The sequence below is a fragment of the Gopherus evgoodei genome, chromosome 3 (genome assembly GCF_007399415.2).
Source record: "Gopherus evgoodei ecotype Sinaloan lineage chromosome 3, rGopEvg1_v1.p, whole genome shotgun sequence".
NCBI lineage: Eukaryota > Metazoa > Chordata > Testudines > Testudinidae > Gopherus > Gopherus evgoodei.
In genome coordinates, this window is record NC_044324.1 from 56,456,389 (window position 1) to 56,477,592 (window position 21,204).

The 21,204-nt window shown below is 41.2% G+C and overlaps 1 protein-coding gene across 4 annotated transcripts in view; it reads right to left on the reverse strand.

Annotated features, from left to right (window-relative positions):
- The window catches only part of COL21A1 (collagen type XXI alpha 1 chain), a 214,967-nt gene that overhangs the window by 43,607 nt on the left and 150,156 nt on the right, over positions 1–21,204 (reverse strand). For all 4 annotated transcript variants that reach the window (XM_030555641.1, XM_030555640.1, XM_030555639.1 and 1 more), the window contains 3 exons: positions 9,922–9,966; positions 9,029–9,082; positions 1,428–1,481 (listed from right to left, as the gene is read on the reverse strand). In XM_030555641.1, the coding sequence (XP_030411501.1) occupies positions 1,428–1,481; positions 9,029–9,082; positions 9,922–9,966 (153 nt within the window). The remainder of the gene's footprint in view (positions 1–1,427; positions 1,482–9,028; positions 9,083–9,921; positions 9,967–21,204) is intronic.

Here is a 21,204-nt window from a genome sequence, read left to right on the forward strand (position 1 = left end):
GAAAACCTTCTGTCACAAAAGGGCACTTAACATGTGTGTGACAGTAACAATCCAGCCCTCCGAAACTTGGGGGATTCTAAATGATCAGTACTCCTATTTTAACCATGCACTTGTAACCCCTCCCACCTGCTGGCTCACCTTAAAACCCCCCATTCATCGTAATGTCCTTGAGGTTTAAACCCTCCCTCAGTGACAAGTGCACTGAAAACCCTTCCTGGATACCAAAAATGTATGACTGCCTCTATCCCCAAATGGCAATGACTGACCTTCCCTTCCCCAGCAGCAAACCTTTCCTCACCAAATATACTATGATATTTTCATATATCGGCTTGATGTTCCCACACATCTTACTTAGCAAAGGGCCTTGCAAATCCTAGGATTTCTCCGAGTCAAAAATATTTTGGTCCTATAGAACAACTCCCATTTTCAGCTTATCAGATCTTCATTAAAATTAAAGAGGAGTTAGTGATTAACCTGATCCTGGCTGTGTATGAATATCAATATAAGTTTTTGGAAGCACTGCAGGATCCAGCTCCATATATAGAGCATAAGAGACTAATGCAACTGTTTTCTCAGAACAGCCACATCTATCACATTTTAAAATAAAATGTATTTATTTTTGGCTGTGCTCATTCTTGGCCTAACTCTGCTCCCACTGAAGTCAATGGGAGCAGAGTCAAGCCAACGTTGAGCACTTTTGAAAATCCACCTGCAAAATAAGACTTAAAATAATATTCATATGCTTCTAAGCATGATTTATACAACTGAAAGCATGTATATATGGATAGAGACACAAAGACTAGAAGAATTAAGGCTCAACTTCTAAAAGTTTTGAGGACCGTATCATGCAGTGCTCACTCAGATAAACTCCACTCATGTTAAATCTGAAGGTTATCCGAACAGTCAGATCTGGATTTATATAGCAACCTTTTTAGTTACATAAGTACATGGGTCTAATTCATTCCTGCTATAACTCTAATGCAATCAATAAAGTTACATCTGAAATAAATTGGGCTCAGTGTTAGAGGGAAAGAGCAGCACATCACTTTAACATGATTAAAACATAAATAATTGGAAAACAGGCTGAAAGTCCTGGTTTATACTAAGTATTACTTGGCCCCTAGTATTGAGGAATATTTTTCAAGATTCCAAGGCTCAAAAAAAGTACCCCAAACTGTTTCTGAAGAAGTTCCAATGCCTCATAACATGACAGGCAATGGTTGCCAAGACTGTCTTGTACTTAGAAATTGGACTATCACATACAAGTTATATATGGGAAATTATAGTTATATTTTCAGTGTTTTTATATTAAAATAAACAAGCACATGACACAGAGTACTATAACTTTGTTATAATGATCCATAGGGCAATGAATACTCTTGATGTCATTTGTCCCATTCAAAGTAAAATAGAGTAAATGACCTTACCTTAGGCCCAGATGATCCAGGTCGGCCAGATGATCCTGCAGGTCCCATCACTCCCTATTTATTTAAAAAGAAAAAATGACATTTCTAAAATTAGCTAAGGGAGAGACAGCTGGCCCAGTTTTACCGCTTATTATATTTATGACAGAATCGTAAATAAATACGGCTGGAAGAGACCTCAAGAAGTTATCTAATCCATCCCTCTATGCTAAAATAGAACCAAGTATACCTAGACTATCCCGGACAAATGTTAGTTTAACCTGTTCATAAAAACCTCTAATGATGGGGATTTCACAACCTCTCTTGGTAATGATTCCAGTACTTAACTATCCTTATCGATTTCTCCTTATCCTTTTTAGTTAGGTAGTAGGAAAATCTAATCTCTCTCTTGCTGCAGATCAAACCCATTACTTCTTGTCCTACCTTCAGCGGACATGGAAAATAACAGATCACTGTCTTAACATATCTGAAGACTTATCAGCCCCCCCTGCCCTCATTCTTATTTGCTGAAGACTAAACATACCCATCCTCATAGGTCAGGTTTTATCATTTTTGTTGTTCTCTGGACTGTCTCCAATTTGTCCCCATCTTAAAGTGTGGCAACCAAAACTGCACACAATACTCTAGGTAATAATAATAAAATAAAAATAATTATTTTTAGGTGAGGCCTCATTAGTCCTGAGTAGAGGGTAGCAATTACCTCCCTTCAATAACATTCTTGTTAATAGACCTAGAAATATGTTAGCTTTTTCAGCAACTGCATCACACTGTTGGCTCATATTCAATTTGAGATCTACTATAACCCACAGATCCTCTTCTGCAGAGCTACTGTTTAGCCAGTTATTTCCTATTTTATAGCTCTGCATTTGACTTTTCCTTCTTAAGTGTAGTCCTTATTGGATTTCATCTTGTTGGTTTCAGACCAATTCTCTAGTTTGTCAAGGTCCTTTTGAATCCTAATCTTCCAAAGTGCTTGCAACTTCTCACAGCTTGGCGTCATCTGCAAATTTTATAAGCATGATCTTCACTCCCTTGTCCAAGTCATTAATGGAAATATTTAACAGTATCAGACCCCACCAGCTACATCCTGATCCAAACATAATACACCCAGGGCCTTCTAGGATGTGGAATAACGTATTCAGGGGAAAGGTGTGTCTGCCATGGAAGTCTCAATAAAAAAGAATTGTGATGATAAATTCTAAATTTGCTTGTGGGAGGACACTTCATGAAATCAGCAGCCTACATCCTGTGGTCTGATTTTTAGCACTATCTGAATGTCCTGTATAAGGCTTAATTGTCCAGTGAGTGGAGTAATCATAGAATCATAGGACTGGAAGGGACCTCGAGAGATCATCTAGTCCACAACTGCAGAGGATGTGGTAGAAGATTTTGCTCAGCCTCCAATACAAGTTTTTAAAAACCCAAACAGAACTGGGATTGGAGGGTGTTTCTCCCACTTCCTGATCATCAGAAAACAGGATGTGGCCTTCCCGTAAATGTGTCCACTCTCCTTTCCCAGTAATTGGGGGATTTGGGGAGGGAAAAGTTAATCACTGGGCCATATAACACTGGCAGACTTCAGGATTGGCGCATCCACTAACAACTCAACAACTTCAATCATTTTAAAATACAGCACATTCAGCATACAAGTTCAAGTAGAGCCTGTAAAAGAATGCCCCCCTCTTTTGCCAGATACCAGTGACAGAGAATCATGAATAACAAAATCCACAATTGCATTTGTTCCACTGAAACCTAAAAATTGATAGTTGCTAAGCTCCTGCCTTGGCTTCTCTTTTTTCTATATAAAAAGTTATTCCCAGGTGTATTTTGGAAAAGATAAATCTTATTTTTAAATCATGTTTTCCAAGAGGGAATTCTCATTTACAGTACTTTTCACATCAAGTGTTAATATATGTTTTTTTCACAACTTCTCATTTTCATTTTGACTCCAGAACTGCAGGTATCAATAAAAATTATAGATTAGATACATAGACAGACAGACACACACACTTGGAAATAAGAGTTAATAAAGGAAAGTCTCTTTAATGAGATACTTTTTGTCATCTAAGCATATCAATCCACGGAAATGGTCAAATAGCTGGAAAATATATTTTCATATTCATGAAATCTTATTCCCATTCTTCTCCAGTCTTTCCAATGCCTCTTTTTGTTACTCTTATTTCCAGGAACATTCAGATAAACATTTTCTGTTTATAAGAACATTGTGGATGGTCTATAACTCAAACGACTATCTACTTCATATATGTACAAGCAATCACTTCCATACAGAAGTGAATATTAGAACCTAATTTTATTCAGAGGATATTGGGCAATGAAACTACCTCTATTCTTTTTCTAAAATTCCATGGGGTTTTAAACTTTCATTTAGCGATTTCCTAGAGATGAACAGAGAGGATTTTAGACTAAAGGACAGCAACCATTATATGGCACCCCTTCCATTAGTGCTTCGCTGCATTATGTATAAGGCCAAGATCATATGTAGCATTCCAGTCTGCATCCCTGCAATTTACATATGATAGTGCTACCTTTGAGTCAAACATTATAATGCATCTTCAGTAAAATGTAAACAAAGCTGTCACTGTTAGCAATTAAAGGCAAATTAGACTTGTGGCAAGATTTAGAAACCTATTCAGAATGGACCTACATGTGATATTTAAACTAATTTCTGCATAATTTATAGCAACAATACTTTGTGCTTACAGTGGTCACCATGAGGAAGTCAATATTTATCAACAGGTCCCACAGATTTTTAACTGAAATACCACATTTTCCCCATACTTAGACTAGAAGTTATGGTGTGGTCACTGCACAGTAGTGACTAATCATTACTGACCTGATAGTGTTCTCTAATGTATGTAGCACTTTCAATTTGAGGAGCTTAAAGTGCTTTACCAACATTAATAAATTAATCCTCTGAGCAATTCTGTGATATATAATACCTGCCTATATCACAGGGCTATTCAGAGGGTTCATTTGTTAACGTTGCTAAAGCACTTTGAGCTCCTTGGATTGAAAGTGGTTCATTTTCTTTCTCATCCACTTCTTAGTCTGGAAATTGTGTATGCAATGTAACGTTTTGGTAGGATTCTTTTATATATATATATATATATATATGTATATATACCTATACACTGCTTTAGAGATGGCAAGGTTGAAGTGAGGTTATTCAAGGTTACAGAGAAAGTCTGCAGCAGAGAGAGGAATAAATCCCAGGTGTCCTGACTTCCAGTCTTGTGATTTAAATCAAGACACCAAGTTTTATCTATGTCATGCACAAAAATTACAAGAACATGATCTTACATAGAACTGATATTCTGCAAATAAAACAATTTTCTGATGCAATGTGGGGAAAGTTTAACTGAACAAATCCAAAAATTATGGCATATCAAATTAAAAGGAGACTGTGTCCTAAAATTTTAATGTTACTCCCCTATTTTTCCAGGACTGACTATATTTATATGGCAGAAAAATTAATAATTTGTTGATGTTGGCAGTGTAATTGGGATAATTGTTACTTAAGAAGAACTTGTTACTGAATAGTTTCCCCAGTGTATTAAGTATAAACAACCAACTAGCTTTCCATCTGTTTTTCCCCCCCATCTGGAATAAATATATTTAGTGTGACTAATACAAGGAAAAGTCCACTCTACTTTTTTGTTGAATTTCCGTATGTTACACAAAACATTCAAATCTTCCATGCATCAATGACTTATTTTTAATCACGTGATAGGGATATGATAAATCGAATTGATTGAAGACCTCAGGAAATTATATTCCAGCAGATAACCAGGACCAGATGGCTTTCATCTATGTGTTCCAAAGAAAATATGAACAAAGTATGGTAGGTGAGTTACTGAAAAAATAAAAACTCTTCAATTCTGCAGACCTAGAAGCTGTGACAATGTGACTACAAAGAAACCCACCCAGAAACTCCAAAACGGAAGAAAGTGATGCAAACTCAGAAACCAAGAACACAAACTATGTAGACTGGGTTTATATACAAACATAAGGAAATCCAGTCTAGCACATGCTCCTTCACATCCCCCCTGCATCCTGTAGTCAGACAACCCATTCACACCTATACCAATGGTAAATAACATGCAGTGTGAGACAGCATATGGGTGGGAAAGTTTCACACAGGGCAGGCACAAGAGTCAGGACCCCTGATCTGGTGTGGCCTTGCTGCCTGGTCACCCCTCAAACCAGGGCATGGCTAGAGTGGGGTGAATTTTTTTGGATGAATAGTTTATTTTCTGAAAAATGTTGTTTTAGTTAACCCAAAACTATTAATAATAGTTAATAATTAATTAATAAATTTGACGCAATTCATTTTGGTCAGTTTCAGAAAAGTACATGTGTCCTTATAAACTTTAGCCCAGAGGTTGTTAAGGATGCAGCAAACCCATTGGAGGGATTTGAATCTGCAACTCCGGCTAGCTCTCTAGTGAGTGCCTTAATTACCAGGCTATAGAGTTATTCTCTTGCTCAGGTTCTTTCTTTGACTCAGTGAATCGTTAAGTAATGATTGAGAACAATCTATACCAGAATCATCTATAATCTAGTGGTGAGAGTGGTCTAGGGTGACCAGATGTCCCGATTATATAGGGACAGTCCCGATATTTGGGGCTTTGTCTTATATAGGCTCCTATTGCCCCCCAACCCCTGTCCCGATTTGTCACACTTGCTGTCTGGTCACCTTAGAGTGGTCAGATTTGAGGGGAAGATCTGAGTTTAAGTCCCTGGCCCAGAAAGAGGATTCCAACGTGGGTCTCCCACATTGCAGACAGATGCCCTAATCACTGCTAAGGTTATACAGGTTAGACTTTCATACAAAGTGGATTTTTCTGATTTGCTGACAAGTTCCAAACATTTCTGGAGCCAATCCAAATATGTTTTCTGATTGCTCAGTTTTCTGGGTGAATTAAAAAAAGCAATCACCCGCCCAGCTGGTAACCTCATTGCCATGGCTCCACACCCTTTCCCTTAAAGCCAAACATGCTTGCAAGCAAGCTGATTTCCACAAGGGCCACTCAGGGCTGTGCTACCCTGCTAGCCATCAACTCAAGCTAAACATGGCTAAAACAGGACTCCTACTTCCCCACCTTTGTCCCCTGCCGAAAAGCCATCCTGCTATCTCTTTTCTCAGCCACTGTGAACACCACCATCATCCTGCCTGTCATTCAGGCCCATACCTTGGGCATCACGTTTGACTCAGACCTCTCTCTAGGTCCTCACGTCCAGGCTATATGAAAATTTGGTTGATTCTTTCTGCATACCATCTCTAAGATGTGGCCTTTCCTATCCATCCCCACAGCTAAATATCTCGTCCATGCTCTCATCATCTGGTGAAAGGATTGTGCCAGTGGTGGGACTGCATGTACTGAATAAGTAGGGCACAAAGCTGGCTTAAATCTCCCTTATCCTTCCTACCTCATGGCCTGTGAATTTCTGTGCTGCCCCTATGAGAGGCAGAGAACAGAATCTCAATGATTCATTTTAACCGATAACATATTTTAATCAAGAAATCCCAAGCATGAAAATAGACAGTTTGTTTGAGGGATCACTACATGTAGGATCAAAAATTGAAGTTTGTGCTGATTCTACAAATACAAATCTGTAACAATTAAAAAATTCAGTATTGGCTAGGATGAAACCATGGAGGCTGCTTTCACATTAAAATTCCTGACTTCTATAGTTCTGATCTAACTTAATCATTGCCTAATACAAGTAATAAAGTAAATTCCTGCATAAAAAGCCAATATATTTCAGAATAAAAATAGGCCTAGAAACCCAAGTTATTTTTATTATAAAATTGAAATGTTTCCATTTTCAGTTAAAAAGCATTTAAAAGCAGTATTATATGACGCTCACATATATAAGAAGAAAGCATCCACAGATCTGGGAATTTATATTTAGTAAGACCATCTGATCTCAATTGCCAGAGTCTTACAGAAAATAAGTTAAATGAATAAAAGCCATAAAACAAATCAAAGCTTTAATTCAAAGAGAAAGAATTCTCCAAAGTACCCAGGCTTGTTTCCACTAAAAAAGAAAGAAGTAGTAAACTGAGATTTCCATCAGTGAAAGCTACCATCTGTTAAAAATTATTCCCATATACTCTGGAAAAAGGAATCATTTGTAGGAGTCACTAATAGGATTACTACATGATTCTAAAGATCTCAGATAAATGGGTTACATAGCATTAAATGTAAGGAAATACAAAAGATGTAGATCTTTCTTGAATAAGAGTCTTGCCTATATGCATATTATATGGATATAACAGAGGCTAAAAGGTTGAGCCAGTGGTTAGGCAACTAGCCTGGACATGGGAGATAGAGGTTCAAGTTTCTCCTGTGCCACAGAGAGTTTCTACGTGACCTGGTGCAAGGCTGTTAGTCTTTGTCCCTGTTCCTTATTTATTGATTAGGATAATAATATTTTCTTACCTCTCAAGGGTATTGTGAGGATAAACACATTGGGCAATTTTTTCAGATGCACCTACATTACTTAAGAGCCTACATCCCATATTTAGGCATCAGTGGCATTCACAAAACTCCTGCTCAGTTGTTGCCTAACCTCGTAGTCAACTAAAGTCATTAGATGATATAAATAATACTTAGCTCTTACATAACACTTTTCATCCATAGTTCATTTTACAAAGGATTTCAATACCATTACCCCATTTCGCAGATGGAAACTGAGGCACAGAGGAGGGAAATGACTTGACTAAGGTCACCCAGCAGGCCAATGGTAGACTCAAAAATAGAATGCAGGTCTCCTGAAACCTAGCCCAAAGAGGCCACACTGCCTGTCTTATAAAATAAAGCTAAGTGCCTGCCCCAAGGATCTTATAATGTACTTATAGGGGAAGAGGTAGAGGCTATCAGGTTGCCTAACATTTTCCATTATAAAAATTCCTCACACTGTTATTTTCAATGAGCTCTAGCACTTTTTTATCTGCAGCAAGAACCTGACATTGGCAGAGAGTGTCTCCTGGGATCAGAGAGATGCAAAATTGGCTGAGTTATGAGCTTCAGAAAATTGTCATTTCCCATCAGTGTCTTGCTCACTACAGTATGGTCTTGGCATTCTGCCTAAAAACCTCTGAACATTCTATTAGCATTGCACACGCATCACTCTATTTAAGTGTGCCACACACAAAGAATCTCAGGATAGACAAAATGGATGAACCTCCTTCTGCTGTCACCCATCAAAATACCCTGAGATAACAAACTCGGAACAGAACTCAGATTTCTTAGGTGGCAGACGTAGCGCTAGCTCCTTAATCTCCATAGTCTCTCAGCAAAACACTGACAAACCTAAGTACTCAGTTATAGACTCACAGACTGTAAGGTCAGAAGAGATCATCTTGTCTGACCTCCTACACATTGCAGCCCCATTGAACCTCACCCACCCACTCCTGTGATAGACCTATAACTTCTGGTAAAGGTCTGTGCTGCTGTGCTGAATGTCCAAGGCCAAACCTTGCTAAGGATGGCACTCAAAGCAGGACATTACACTTACACATAACAGAATTTGATTTTTTTTTTAAATAACCTAGGAAATTGCATGAAAAAACGTACAGCGTTGCCTGGTGATCCTTTTACTCCTGGTTGCCCTGGAGGTCCGATTTCACCCTATAATTGAAAACATCTCACATAAATATAATATTGGTGTAAAAAAGTAATTTGGTTACAAAACTCTACTTCTACAAATTAGTTTCGCCAGGATTGATTTCAAAGTGTTAGAAGATCCAATTAATTGAATGTTAGCCTTTTACATCCCATACTGATTGCCCTAATCACAGAATGAAAAAAATAGACCAAAAGATTTGCAGTGTGCATAAAAGATTTAGAAGCATGAGTCCCTGTACAGGATCCAAGATAGGGAAGGCCAAAACCAAACTAAGAAAAAAATAGATCCCCTTTAGGAAGGCCTCCAAACCAACCATGGAAAGCAGAATTCCTTGTTATTGGTCTAGGAGGCAGACAGGCTTTCTCCCTTACCCTTTGGAGTCAGGTGAGCTCAGATCAAGGGCAGCTTAACCCAGTTCATTAGGCTCTTATTCCAGATCCAACAAACTTGGAGTCTGAAAAATATCTCCAAGCCTCAGGTCAGGGTAGTATCTTGGAGACTGAAGGGGCTCTGCAATCTGAAACATCCAGCATAACAACCAGTCCTTTCTCTCTCTGAGGGTATGTCTACATGGCAATAAAATACCCGCGGCTGGCCTGTGTCAATTGGCTTGAGATTGTGGGGCTTGGCCTGCGGGTTATAAACTTGCAGTGTAGATATTCAGGCTCAGGCTACAGCCTGGGCTCTGGGACCCTCCTGACTCGTCCCAATTGCTTTTCAGTGGAATTAGTACTCCTGAATCCCTTACGACGCTTTTGAAAATTTCCCCTCAAATCCTTACTCAGGCCAAAAAAACTAAATTTGCACTGATTTTAATTGTGTCTTAAATTATTATGAATACCTTTTGTCCTTTCGTTCCATGACTTCCAGGGATTCCAGGAATTCCCTAAGAGAAAAAACAAGAAGTTTTAAATATATAAAATGGCTATTCCAAAAAAAAAGTTGTAAACATTTTAAAAAAAAAAAAGGGGTTAACATGTCTCTTGTAATTTGGGTAAGAAACATAGCCAGGAAATAAGATGCAACCTGGAAACATGCAAGCTAATGCTTCTGGCGGACATAGACGAAAACAAAGAATTCAGTGCCTCCCCCTCTTATTTTCCTGCCAGTACTTGCAAATGTGCAGGTGCACAGGGTCATGTCCCCACCTTTGCCCCACTGAGGGTGGAATGGGGGAGTGAAAATCCTGACGATGCAGAGAAGGAAATACCCATAAGATTTCCTATTACAGAATGTACAGGCCAGCTTTGGCATGATCATAGTTTCAAATAAACCAGCTGGTTTTTAGATCTATCATGACATGTTTACATGGCTAGCACTTTGCGGTAACAAAAATTGTAATTTCATGCAAAATATTTTCTTTCACAATTCTATCATTTGTAGTTATGCTTGCTAAAAACAGAGTAAATGTAACCTCATGCTTCAGGACTTATAATATTTGCTAGGGAGCTAAATACTATGCAGCCTTAGTGGACCAAATCCTGTTCTCAGTTATACCAGTGAAAATCCAGAGTAAGTCCATTGTGAATTTGGCTCACTGACTTCATTATTTTGTCCAATATTTAATGTAATATGCTGCAATGGAACTAAGTAGAGAGATGTCCTGGATATAACAGACACATGTAGGTAAAACCCCTTCCAGTCAAACACATTCACATAAGTCCCTAAATTGTCATTAATGAAGAGCTACTGATTCTAAGAATATTAAGCTCTTCCCTGATCATTATGTTGTCGTCACTGGAAACCAAAAACAACAATGGGATGCTTAGGGTGAAGTGATAAATCAAAGGAAATGCAGATTTTATGAAATACCTAACACAGCATCAGGGTAGTGCATTGTGCTCAACACTGTGAGCATGATTCTGATCTTCCCTCAAGAATAATTCCATAGCAATCAGTAAAATTACACCTGCATAACATCAGCATGTGAACAGGGGATAGGCCAACAAACTTTAGAACTGTAAATGTTCTATGATTTTACACTATAATTAAACTCTAGTTTAGTTTTAGCTAATATAGATTCCATCTAACAGAGTTATCTTCATGATATATTTAATAATGACACATTGTGGGTTTTGACTAGTCATCAAGGTTCAAATTTTAGTACCAATTACAGGAGAAAGCAATGGCAATACTATAGAAAGCTACAGTAGAAAGCTGACTAGATAATAAAGGCCTGATTCTACCACCTTTACTCATGTTGAGTAATATAAGTCTTCTCTGCAAACTATTGCTCTCTCAAGATATTTCAGTATTCCAAAAGCACATTAGACCTGCTGGATCTGGGCTGTAAGAGTTCCATAACCAGACATGGTTTTAAAATAAATGTAGGTGAGATTAGTCTTTTCCATGAATTCTAAATAGCTGTACTTTATTAACACAATCTATTCCTTATACTTGACTACCCATCAAAAGATTTTTTCAGAAACAGGATAATATTTATTGAAAAGATGTACAGAAACTCATGTTGGCTAATTTCCTTTTGGCTACACATCTACCCAATCTTCAGGGCAGGGATAGTATCTTCGTGTGTGTTTATACAACACCTAACACGATGCTGACCCAGTCCTGATTGGGGCCTCTGGGAGCTACTACGATATACAAATAAACAAAAAAAATGTTGGTAATGTAAAGAGGGTCAGAGCAGGAGTTAATTATTCCAGGATCATATGTACAGTAATATACACTCACTAAAATGGATCTTGGCATTTTGTTGCTGTTATTGTTTGTTTTGTTTTTTCCTCTCAAAGGAGTCAGTTTTTATGCAAAATACACAACTCTTTTGTAATATGCCAGCACAAACAGAGAGGTTCGGGGGCTAGCAAAATATCGATGTTACCCCTTCAAACAAAAAACTTATTCCAAAATTCAGAAAAGCATTATGTGGATCTGAAAAGAAAATTTATGAAGACAGTAATAATACGTTCTAACCACTAATTTGGCTAAAATGATGTGCATGTGGATTTAATTTAACCCTGAGAACAAAAAGAATGGAATATAAAATAAAAAGTAAAACCCATTAAACCTGGAGAACGGGATTAATGTGTAAATATATTTCGTGGGAAGGTTTCTCATTCAAATTCACACCTAATTGCTAGAACAATAAGAGTTTCAGAGTAACTCATTTGTTTTGTTTTCAGCTTACAATTCATTTGATGAGATTAAATCTAAGTAACATCTAGAATATATATTTTAAAGAAAAGAGTGAAAGTAAATGTATCAATTGCCAAACAGAAGTAGAAGAACACTGGATATTATACCATATATTGACATTGATTAAGTACTATGATATGTGAAAGGGATGGGAATGAAGTAATCAACTGAGGTGACAAACAATCCCATCCTCATCTGACATCCTTGCACAACAATGCTGAACAATTTAATCAGGGAAGCCAGGGCCTCAAATTTAAGCAGTTGGCCCTTGACCACGTGTTTACACTCATGCTGGAACCAAATTCACAACAACTACATTTGGACACAGTTCTTGTTAGCAAGATGGTGATAGTGTTTAGGGATGAGTTGTGCTATACTAGTAAACTGTCTCACCGGACTACTGTAGTTGTAAAACGATGAAGATGGGGCCAAATGCCTGTAAGGAGAGGATACCTATTGTGAAATTGTAGACTGTGAGAGACAGTGTGGTTTTGTCGACTGAGAATGAGGTGGATCCAGGAATTCCTAAATCCTAATCCTTGGCTAAGATCCTGACTTGCTGTGTGGCCTTGGACAAGTTGCATATCCTCTGTGTCTGTTTCCCCAATCTATAAATTAATACTTAATTAACACATAGGAGAGTTACAAGTATTGTCATAACACTTTGAAAATGTAAATGACCCTCCCAAACCCACAAATCAATGCATGAGAATAATTATTAACACTCCTGTAGTCATAGGACAAAAAGTGGGGGGAGTTCGTGGGTTACAGATTGTTGTGACAAACCATGAATCCAGTGTCTTCATTAAGACCATGTTTTTGTCCTATGACTACAGGAGTGTTACCAGGCCACTTCACTTTGAATGATCCCTTAGGATATGTGATAACAATTTATGCTAAATGTCTGTTCCATCTTGTATTTAGCTGTGGCACTCTGACTACCTTTCCCAGACCCAAAGAACAACTCTGTGTAGCAAAGCTTGCCTTTCTCAGCAACAGAAGTTGGTCCAATAAAATATATTATCTCATCTAACTTGTCTCCTTAATAGTTTGGGACCGACATGGCTACAACTACACTGCATACATTTGTAACTACATGGTAGGTTGAGAAGGGGTAAACGCAAAAGATTTATGCGGAGGCTAGCACAAATAATGTATGCATTGAATTTCCTCACCACTTCCCAAAACTCTGATGTTTCTGTGGAAGTAGCAAAGGAATGTCTGGAGGGAAGTACTGCTCACTCTCTAAAAGATTTTTCTGAGTAGGCTTCTTGATTTCTCTCTTCCTTTTCAGAGGACACTTCGTCCTCGCTGCCACACAGAATTTTGGAGGGAAACAGACTGGAGAGTTCTGAACTGTTTGGTAGGGGCCTCTCCACTCAACATCTTGCCACGGGATTTAAAACTGCCAAAATATTCTGAGCAAGGAAGCAGCACACTAAACTGTTCCAGGTTGTATTCATTCAGATTATTTAATCTCTCTCTCACACACATGCACACATACATGAACATTTAAACAAAGGAAAAAAAAACTCTTAATGCCCCGCTTAGCTCCTTTTTAAAAACTTTCTTGGCTGAAGAGATCCATTTATATCATTCTTTTGCTTTTACCTCCACATCAATAGCAATGAAGGATTGTAAGAAAATAAACTTCATCCAGCCATAGCTCCTGTAGGATTGATTCTGTATCCCTGAAGTCAGTGAGATTTTTGCCACTGACCTCAGTGGGAGCAGGACCAGATCTTTAATGTCCTTATTTGGCTCGCTGACATTTATTCAGCTGAGGATGAATCTGCCGCTCACATTAGTCTGCCTCAGGGATTCCCTGAACAAACTAAGTGGAGTTCTTCAAAGTCATTCACCACATATTGATTGGCACATAAGGAGCAGTATGAAATGGCTAATCTGGCATGTAATGACTGGTGAAGAAAGAGGCTTTCCCCACAATAATTATTTTCCTGTATAACTTCCATGGTCCAGCAGCTGCAATGGCTAATTTCTGTAGGACTGGGTCCAGAAGGCCTAAAAAAATTTAATTTAATCTCTATTTCCTTATCTGTTCTCACTCTATTATTTCCCTATTCATGCATCACCTGTGTTCATGCCTGTCATAACATATTCCCAGATTTGGACCTTAGCGTCCAAAATATGGGTGTTAGCATGAAAACCTCCAAGCTTAGTTACCAGCTTGGACCTGGTAAAACTGCCACCACCCAAAAAATTAGAGTGTTTTGGGGCACTAGCAACCTTCCCTGGGGACCCCAAGACCCAAATTCCTTGAGTCTCACAACAAAGGGGAATAAACCATTTCCCTTCCCCCTCCTCCTTCCAGGTGTTCCCTCCCTGGGTCCCTGGAGAGATACACAGAAGCAAGCTCTGTGAATCTAAACAGAGGGATTCCACCCTCCCTATTTCCAGTCCTTGAAACGCAAGAGAGAGCCAAGCTCCCCCACCCACCCCCTCCTTCACCCAGAGGGAATGCAAAGTCAGGCTAATAAATCTAACTCACACAGATTTCCCCCTGACTTCTTCCTCCCACCAATTCCCTGGTGAGCTACAGACTCAATTCCCTGGAGTTCCCCATTAAAGAAAAACTCCCACAGGTCTTAAAAAGAAAGCTTTATGTAAAAAGAAAGAAAATACCTAAAAATGGTCTCTCTGTATTAAGGTGACAAATACAGGGTCAATTGCTTAAAAGAAATATGAATAAACAGCCTTATTCAAAAAGAATACAATTTAACACATTCCAGCAACTACACACATGTAAATACAAAAGAAAACAATATAAACCTATGTCTATTCATTTTGTACTTACAACTGGGAAACAGAAGATTAGAAAGCAGGAGGCAGAAAAATCCTCTCATAGCCAAGAGAGTACAGGCACAAGACAAAGAACAAAGAACTCAAACACAAACTTCCCTCCACCCAGATTTGAAAAAGTCTTGTTTCCTGATTGGTCCTCTGGTCAAGTGTTTCAGGTTACTCCTTTCCAGGTGAAAGAGACATTAACCCTTACCTATCTGTTTATGACACGCCCCCCAAATTGCAGACAGTGGGGAACCTCACTGGCGGCGATTTCCTCCTAGAACTTTAAAATAAACAGATTAATACAACAAATGCACCTTTACATATACCACTAAGTATATAACTAACAGACTTCTACATTTTAAGAACACTTTTTAACTACTGGATTCTGGGAAACTCTCACGGGAGAGAGCATCAGCTACTTTGTTAGAAGCTCCTGAAATGTGCTGAATTTCAAAAACAAAATCTTGGAGAGCTAAACTCCAACGAAGAAGTTTCTTCTTGTTCCCCTTGGCAGTATGAAGCCACTTTAGCGCAGCATGGTCAGTTTGTAGCTGGAACCGCCGTCCCCAAACATATGGGCGTAGCTTTTCCAGGGCGTACACAATGGTGTAGCATTCCTTTTCACTGGCTGACCAGTGACTTTCCCTCTCAGACAGTTTCTTGCTGAGAAACACGACAGGATGGAAGTTGTGATCCGTTGCTTCCTGCATAAGAACTGCTCCTATACCACGCTCAGATGCATCCGTGGTTACTAGGAATGGCTTGTCAAAGTTCGGGGCCCTGAGCACAGGGTCAGACATGAGCATTGCCTTAAGTTGGGTAAAGGCCTTTTGACACTCATCAGTCCACTTAACTGCATTTGGCTGGGTCTTTTTGGTCAGGTCGGTCAGTGGGGCAGCGATTTGGCTGTAGTGTGGTTCACATCGCCTGTAGTACCCGGCCAAGCCTAAGAAGGATTGGACCTGTTTCTTTGACTTTGGGACAGGCCACTTTTGGATAGCATCCACCTTGGCCTGTAGGGGGTTTATGGTTCTTCGACCCACCTGGTCCCCCCAGGTAAGTCCCTCTGTTTTGGCCTATTTGACACTTTTTGGCCTTAACAGTTAGTCCGGCCTGCCTGATGCGCTCAAAGACCTTTTCCAGGTGTAGTAAGTGTTCGGGCCAGGAGTCTGAAAAAATGGCCACATCATCGAGGTAGGCAACTGCATATTCTCCCAATCCAGCTAGGAGACCATCTACCAGCCTCTGGAAGGTGGCGGGTGCATTTCGCAGCCAGAAAGGAAGGATATTGAATTCATACACCCCTGCATGAGTGACGAATGCTGACCTTTCCTTGGCAGGTTCATCTAGCGATACTTGCCAGTACCCCTTGGTTAAGTCTATTGTAGAGATGAACTGGGCACGTCCCAACTTCTCCAATAGCTCATCGGTGCGTGGCATTGGATAGTTGTCCGGACGAGTTACCGCATTTAGCTTACAGTAGTCCACGCAAAAGCGTATTTCCCCATCTGGTTTGGGTACCAGAACCACTGGAGATGCCCGTGCACTGGTAGATGAGCAGATTATACCCATCTGTAGCATGTTCTGGATCTCTCGTTCTATAGCAGCTTGGGCATGAGGAGACACCCGGTAGGGTGGGGTTCTAATAGGATGAGCATTACCTGTGTCAATGGAGTGGTATGCCCGTTCAGTCCGTCCTGGGGTGGCTGAGAACAATGGGGCGAAGCTAGTGCACAGCTCCTTGATTTGTCGCCGCTGCAGACGTTCCAGGGTGGTTGAGAGGTTCACCTCTTCCACGCCACCGTCTTTTTTCCCGTCGTAGTAGACACCGTCAGGCCACTCAGCATCATCTCCCTGGACTGTAAACTGACAAACCTGTAAGTCTCTGGAATAGAAAGGCTTGAGAGAATTAACATGATACACTCTAGGCTTTAGTGAGGAATTGAGAAATGCTATGAGGTAGTTCACAGTTCCCAGGCGCTCTTGGACCGTGAATGTCCCTTCCCATGATGCTTCCATCTTATGGGCCTGTTGCGCCTTCAAGACCATAACCTGGTCTCCTACCTTGAAGGAACATTCTCTGGTATGTTTGTCATACCAGGCCTTTTGCTCTTTCTGAGCATCCTTTAGGTTTTCTTTAGCAAGGGCTAAAGAGTGTTGGAGGGTGCTTTGTAGGTTGCTTACAAAGTCCAGAATGTTAGTTCCTGGAGAAGGCGTAAACCCCTCCCATTGCTGCTTCACCAACTGTAATGGCCCCTTAATCTCGTGACCATACACAAGTTCAAACGGTGAAAACCCTAAACTGGGATGTGGTACAGCCCTGTAGGCAAACAGTGCAACACTGGGTCCCAATTATTGGAGTGTTCGTTGACAAATTTACGTATCATGGCCCCCAAAGTTCCATTAAACCTTTCCACCAGGACACTGGTTTGATGGTGGTACGGGGTGGCAACCAAGTGGTTTACCGCATGAGTTTCCCACAGTTCTCTCATGGTCCCTGCCAGGAAATTAGATCCTGAATCTGTAAGGATGTCGGAGGGCCAACCTACCCTGACAAAAATGTCTGTTAGGGCCAGGCACACAGTGTTAGCCCTGGTGTTGCCTAGAGCTACTGCTTCTGGCCATCTGGTAGCAAAGTCCACGAAAGTCAGTACATACTGCTTTCCTCTGGGCGTCTTTTTTGGGAAAGGACCCAGAATATCCACAGCTACTCGCTGAAATGGGACCTCAATTATGGGGAGTGGCTGGAGAGGGGCCTTGACCTGGTCTTGGGGTTTTCCCACTCTTTGGCATACCTCACAAGACCGGACATACTTGGCAACGTCCTTGCCCATCCCCTCCCAGTGGAAGGACTTCCCCAACCGGTCCTTGGTTCTGTTCACCCCAGCATGGCCACTGGGATGATCATGGGCTAAGCTTAAGAGCTTCCCCCGGTACTTAGTTGGAACCACCAACTGTTTTTGCGGCTGCCATTCTTCCCGGTGTCCACCAGAAAGAATCTCCTTGTATAAAAGTCCGTGGTCTATAACAAACCGGGATCGATTAGAAGAGCTGAGAGGCGGTGGGGTGCTCTGTGCCGCCGCCCAAGCTTTCTGAAGGCTGTCATCTGCTTCCTGCTCAGTCTGCAACTGTTCCCTTGAGGCTGGGGTCACCAGTTCTTCCTCAGACTGGTGACTTGGGCTTGGTCCCTTTGGAAGCGATGCAGGTGATGGGGTTGTTTCCGTTGCTGGTGAACCGCTCTCTGCTGGTGCACCTGAGGGTATTTCAGGCTCTGGCTGAGCCTTTTGGGTATGGCTGTCTTTTGCTTCTGCCAGTTCTGGCTCGCTGGTGCCCTCTAGCGTTAAGTTTAAAGATGTGATTGCACTTGCTGGTGCTGGTTGCTGTTCCAGTTCCGGGCCTGGGACTGGAGGTGCTGTGGCTGTTTCAGTGGTTGGCATAGAATCCGGGCCCACTACCTCTGTCTGGGTCTCTGGTAACACAGATGGGGCGTCTGTGGACGGCTCAGGAACAGGAATGGGTCTGGAAGCTTGCCTGGTTTGGCTACGTGTAACCATTCCCACTCGCTTGGCCCGCTTCACCTGGTTGGCCAAGTCTTCCCCCAGTAGCATGGGGATGGGATAGTTGCCATAAACTGCAAAAGTCCACATTCCTGACCAGCCTTTGTACTGGACAGGCAGTTCAGCTGTAGGCAAGTCTACAGCTTGTGACATGAAGGGGTAAATTGTCACTTGGGCCTTTGGGTTGATGAATTTGGGGTCTACGAAGGATTGGTGGATAGCTGACACTTGTGCCCCCGTATCTCTCCACGCAGTAACCTTCTTTCCGCTCACTCTCAAATTTTCCCTTCACTCCAAGGGTATTTGAGAGGCATCTGGGCCTGGGGATCTTTGGTGTGATGGTGGTGTAATGAACTGCACTCGGTTGGCAGTCTTTGGGCAGTTGGCCTTGATATGTCCCAGTTCATTACACTTAAAGCATCTTCCATCTGATGGGTCACTGGGTCGAGGTGAGTTACTGGAGACTGGTGAGGTGGAAGAATAGGGCGTCTGTGGATTTACTTGGGTTGTATGTGGGGTCTTTGGCTATCCCTGGTTGTAGGGTTTATGGTCGGTGTGCCCCCTGGGGTATTCGTTCCCCTTGACAGTAGCTTTCTTGCTTTCTGCTACTTCCATCCATCTGGTTCCAATCTCCCCCGCCTCGGTGAGATTTTTGGGTTTTCCATCTTGTATGTACCGTGTTATGTCCTCAGGAACACCATCCAAGAACTGCTCCATTTGTATGAGGAGGTGCAGTTCATCTATGGATTTAACATTGTTTCCTGATATCCAGGCCTCATAATTTTTCCCAGCGTAGTAGGTGTGTTTGGGAAATGACACATCTGGTTTCCACTTTTGGGTTCTGAAACACCGACGGGCATGATCCGGGGTTATCTCCATTCTGTATCTGGCCTTGGTTTGAAAAAAAGTTTATAGTCGTTCATGTTCTCCTTAGGCATTTCAGCCACCACCTCTGCTAAGGGTCCACTGAGCTGTGGCCTCAATTCTACCATGTACTGGTCTTCAGGGATGCTGTACCCAAGACAGGCTCTTTCAAAATTTTCCAAGAAGGCCTCAGTGCCATTACCTGCCTTGTAGGTGGGAAATTTCCTGTGATGTGGAACCATAATTGGCGAAGGGTTGTTAGGATTGGCTGGCGCATGCTGCCCAGCCTGCGCTAAGTCCAGTTCATGTTTTCTCTGTTTTTCCTTCTCTTCACTTTCTTTTTGTTGTTCTTCCATGTCTCGGCGGTAGGCTGCCTCTTCTTCTTGTAGTTTTCTGTGATGGGCTGCATTTTTGGCTTCTTCTTGTTTTTGTAGCCTTTCCATCTCTTGTTTGTGAGTTGCCTCATCTCTGGCCATTTGTGTTCTGAGCAGTTCTATCTGTTTTTCCATTGCTTCGAACTGTACTGCGTCTGGTTTTCGTGACATCCTGTTTTCTTGTGTTGGGGTGCCCTCCGGTGTTTATCTTCTGAACTGCAGGTTCTCTGTTGCCTCCTGGGGTCTGCCTAGCAACAGTGCCTTTTTCCCTTTCTTCCTCTAGCTAATCTTTTAAATGTAAAGTAAACCAGAAAAACCACTTTATTTGCATGTGTATTGCTGGATACTTGTCTCACAATGGGAGTGCTATTGTGTGACAAAAGACCCGTAATAGTTCCTTAATGGTTCCTTGCCTAATATGCAAGCCAGAAACTGCAAGAGAGAGCAGAGAAAAAAAATTCTCTCTGGTTCCTTTTAAAACCAAACTGTTTGTCTCTGCTTAAAAGCCCTAGCAGAGAAAAGAAAAATATAATATTCCTACTGGCTTCTGGATTCTATCTATCTCACCACTGCCACTCATGTCATAACATATTCCCAGATTTGGACCTTAGCGTCCAAAATATGGGTGTTAGCATGAAAACCTCCAAGCTTAGTTACCAGCTTGGACCTGGTAAAGCTGCCACCACCCAAAAAATTAGAGTGTTTTGGGGCACTCTGGTCCCCCCCAGCAACCTTCCCTGGGGACCCCAAGACCCAAATTCCTTGAGTCTCACAACAAAGGGGAATAAACCATTTCTCTTCCCCCTCCTCCTTCCAGGTGTTCCCTCCCTGGGTCCCTGGAGAGATACACAGAAGCAAGCTCTGTGAATCTAAACAGAGGGATTCCACCCTCCCTATTTCCAGTCCTGGAAACGCAAGAGAGAGCCAACCCCCCCACCCACCCTCCTCCTTCACCCAGAGGGAATGCAGAGTCAGGCTAGTAAATCTAACACACACAGATTTCCCCCTGACTTCTTCCTCCCACCAATTCCCTGGTGAGCTACAGACTCAATTCCCTGGAGTTCCCCACTAAAGAAAAACTCCCACAGGTCTTAAAAAGAAAGCTTTATGTAAAAAGAAAGAAAAATACCTAAAAATGGCCTCTCTGTATTAAGGTGACAAATACAGGGTCAATTGCTTAAAAGAAATATGAATAAACAGCCTTATTCAAAAAGAATACAATTTAACACATTCCAGCAACTACACACATGTAAATACAAAAGAAAACAATATAAACCTCTCTCTATTCTTTTTGTACTTACAACTGGGAAACAGAAGATTAGAAAGCAGGAGGCAGAAAAATCCTCTCATAGCTGAGAGAGTACAGGC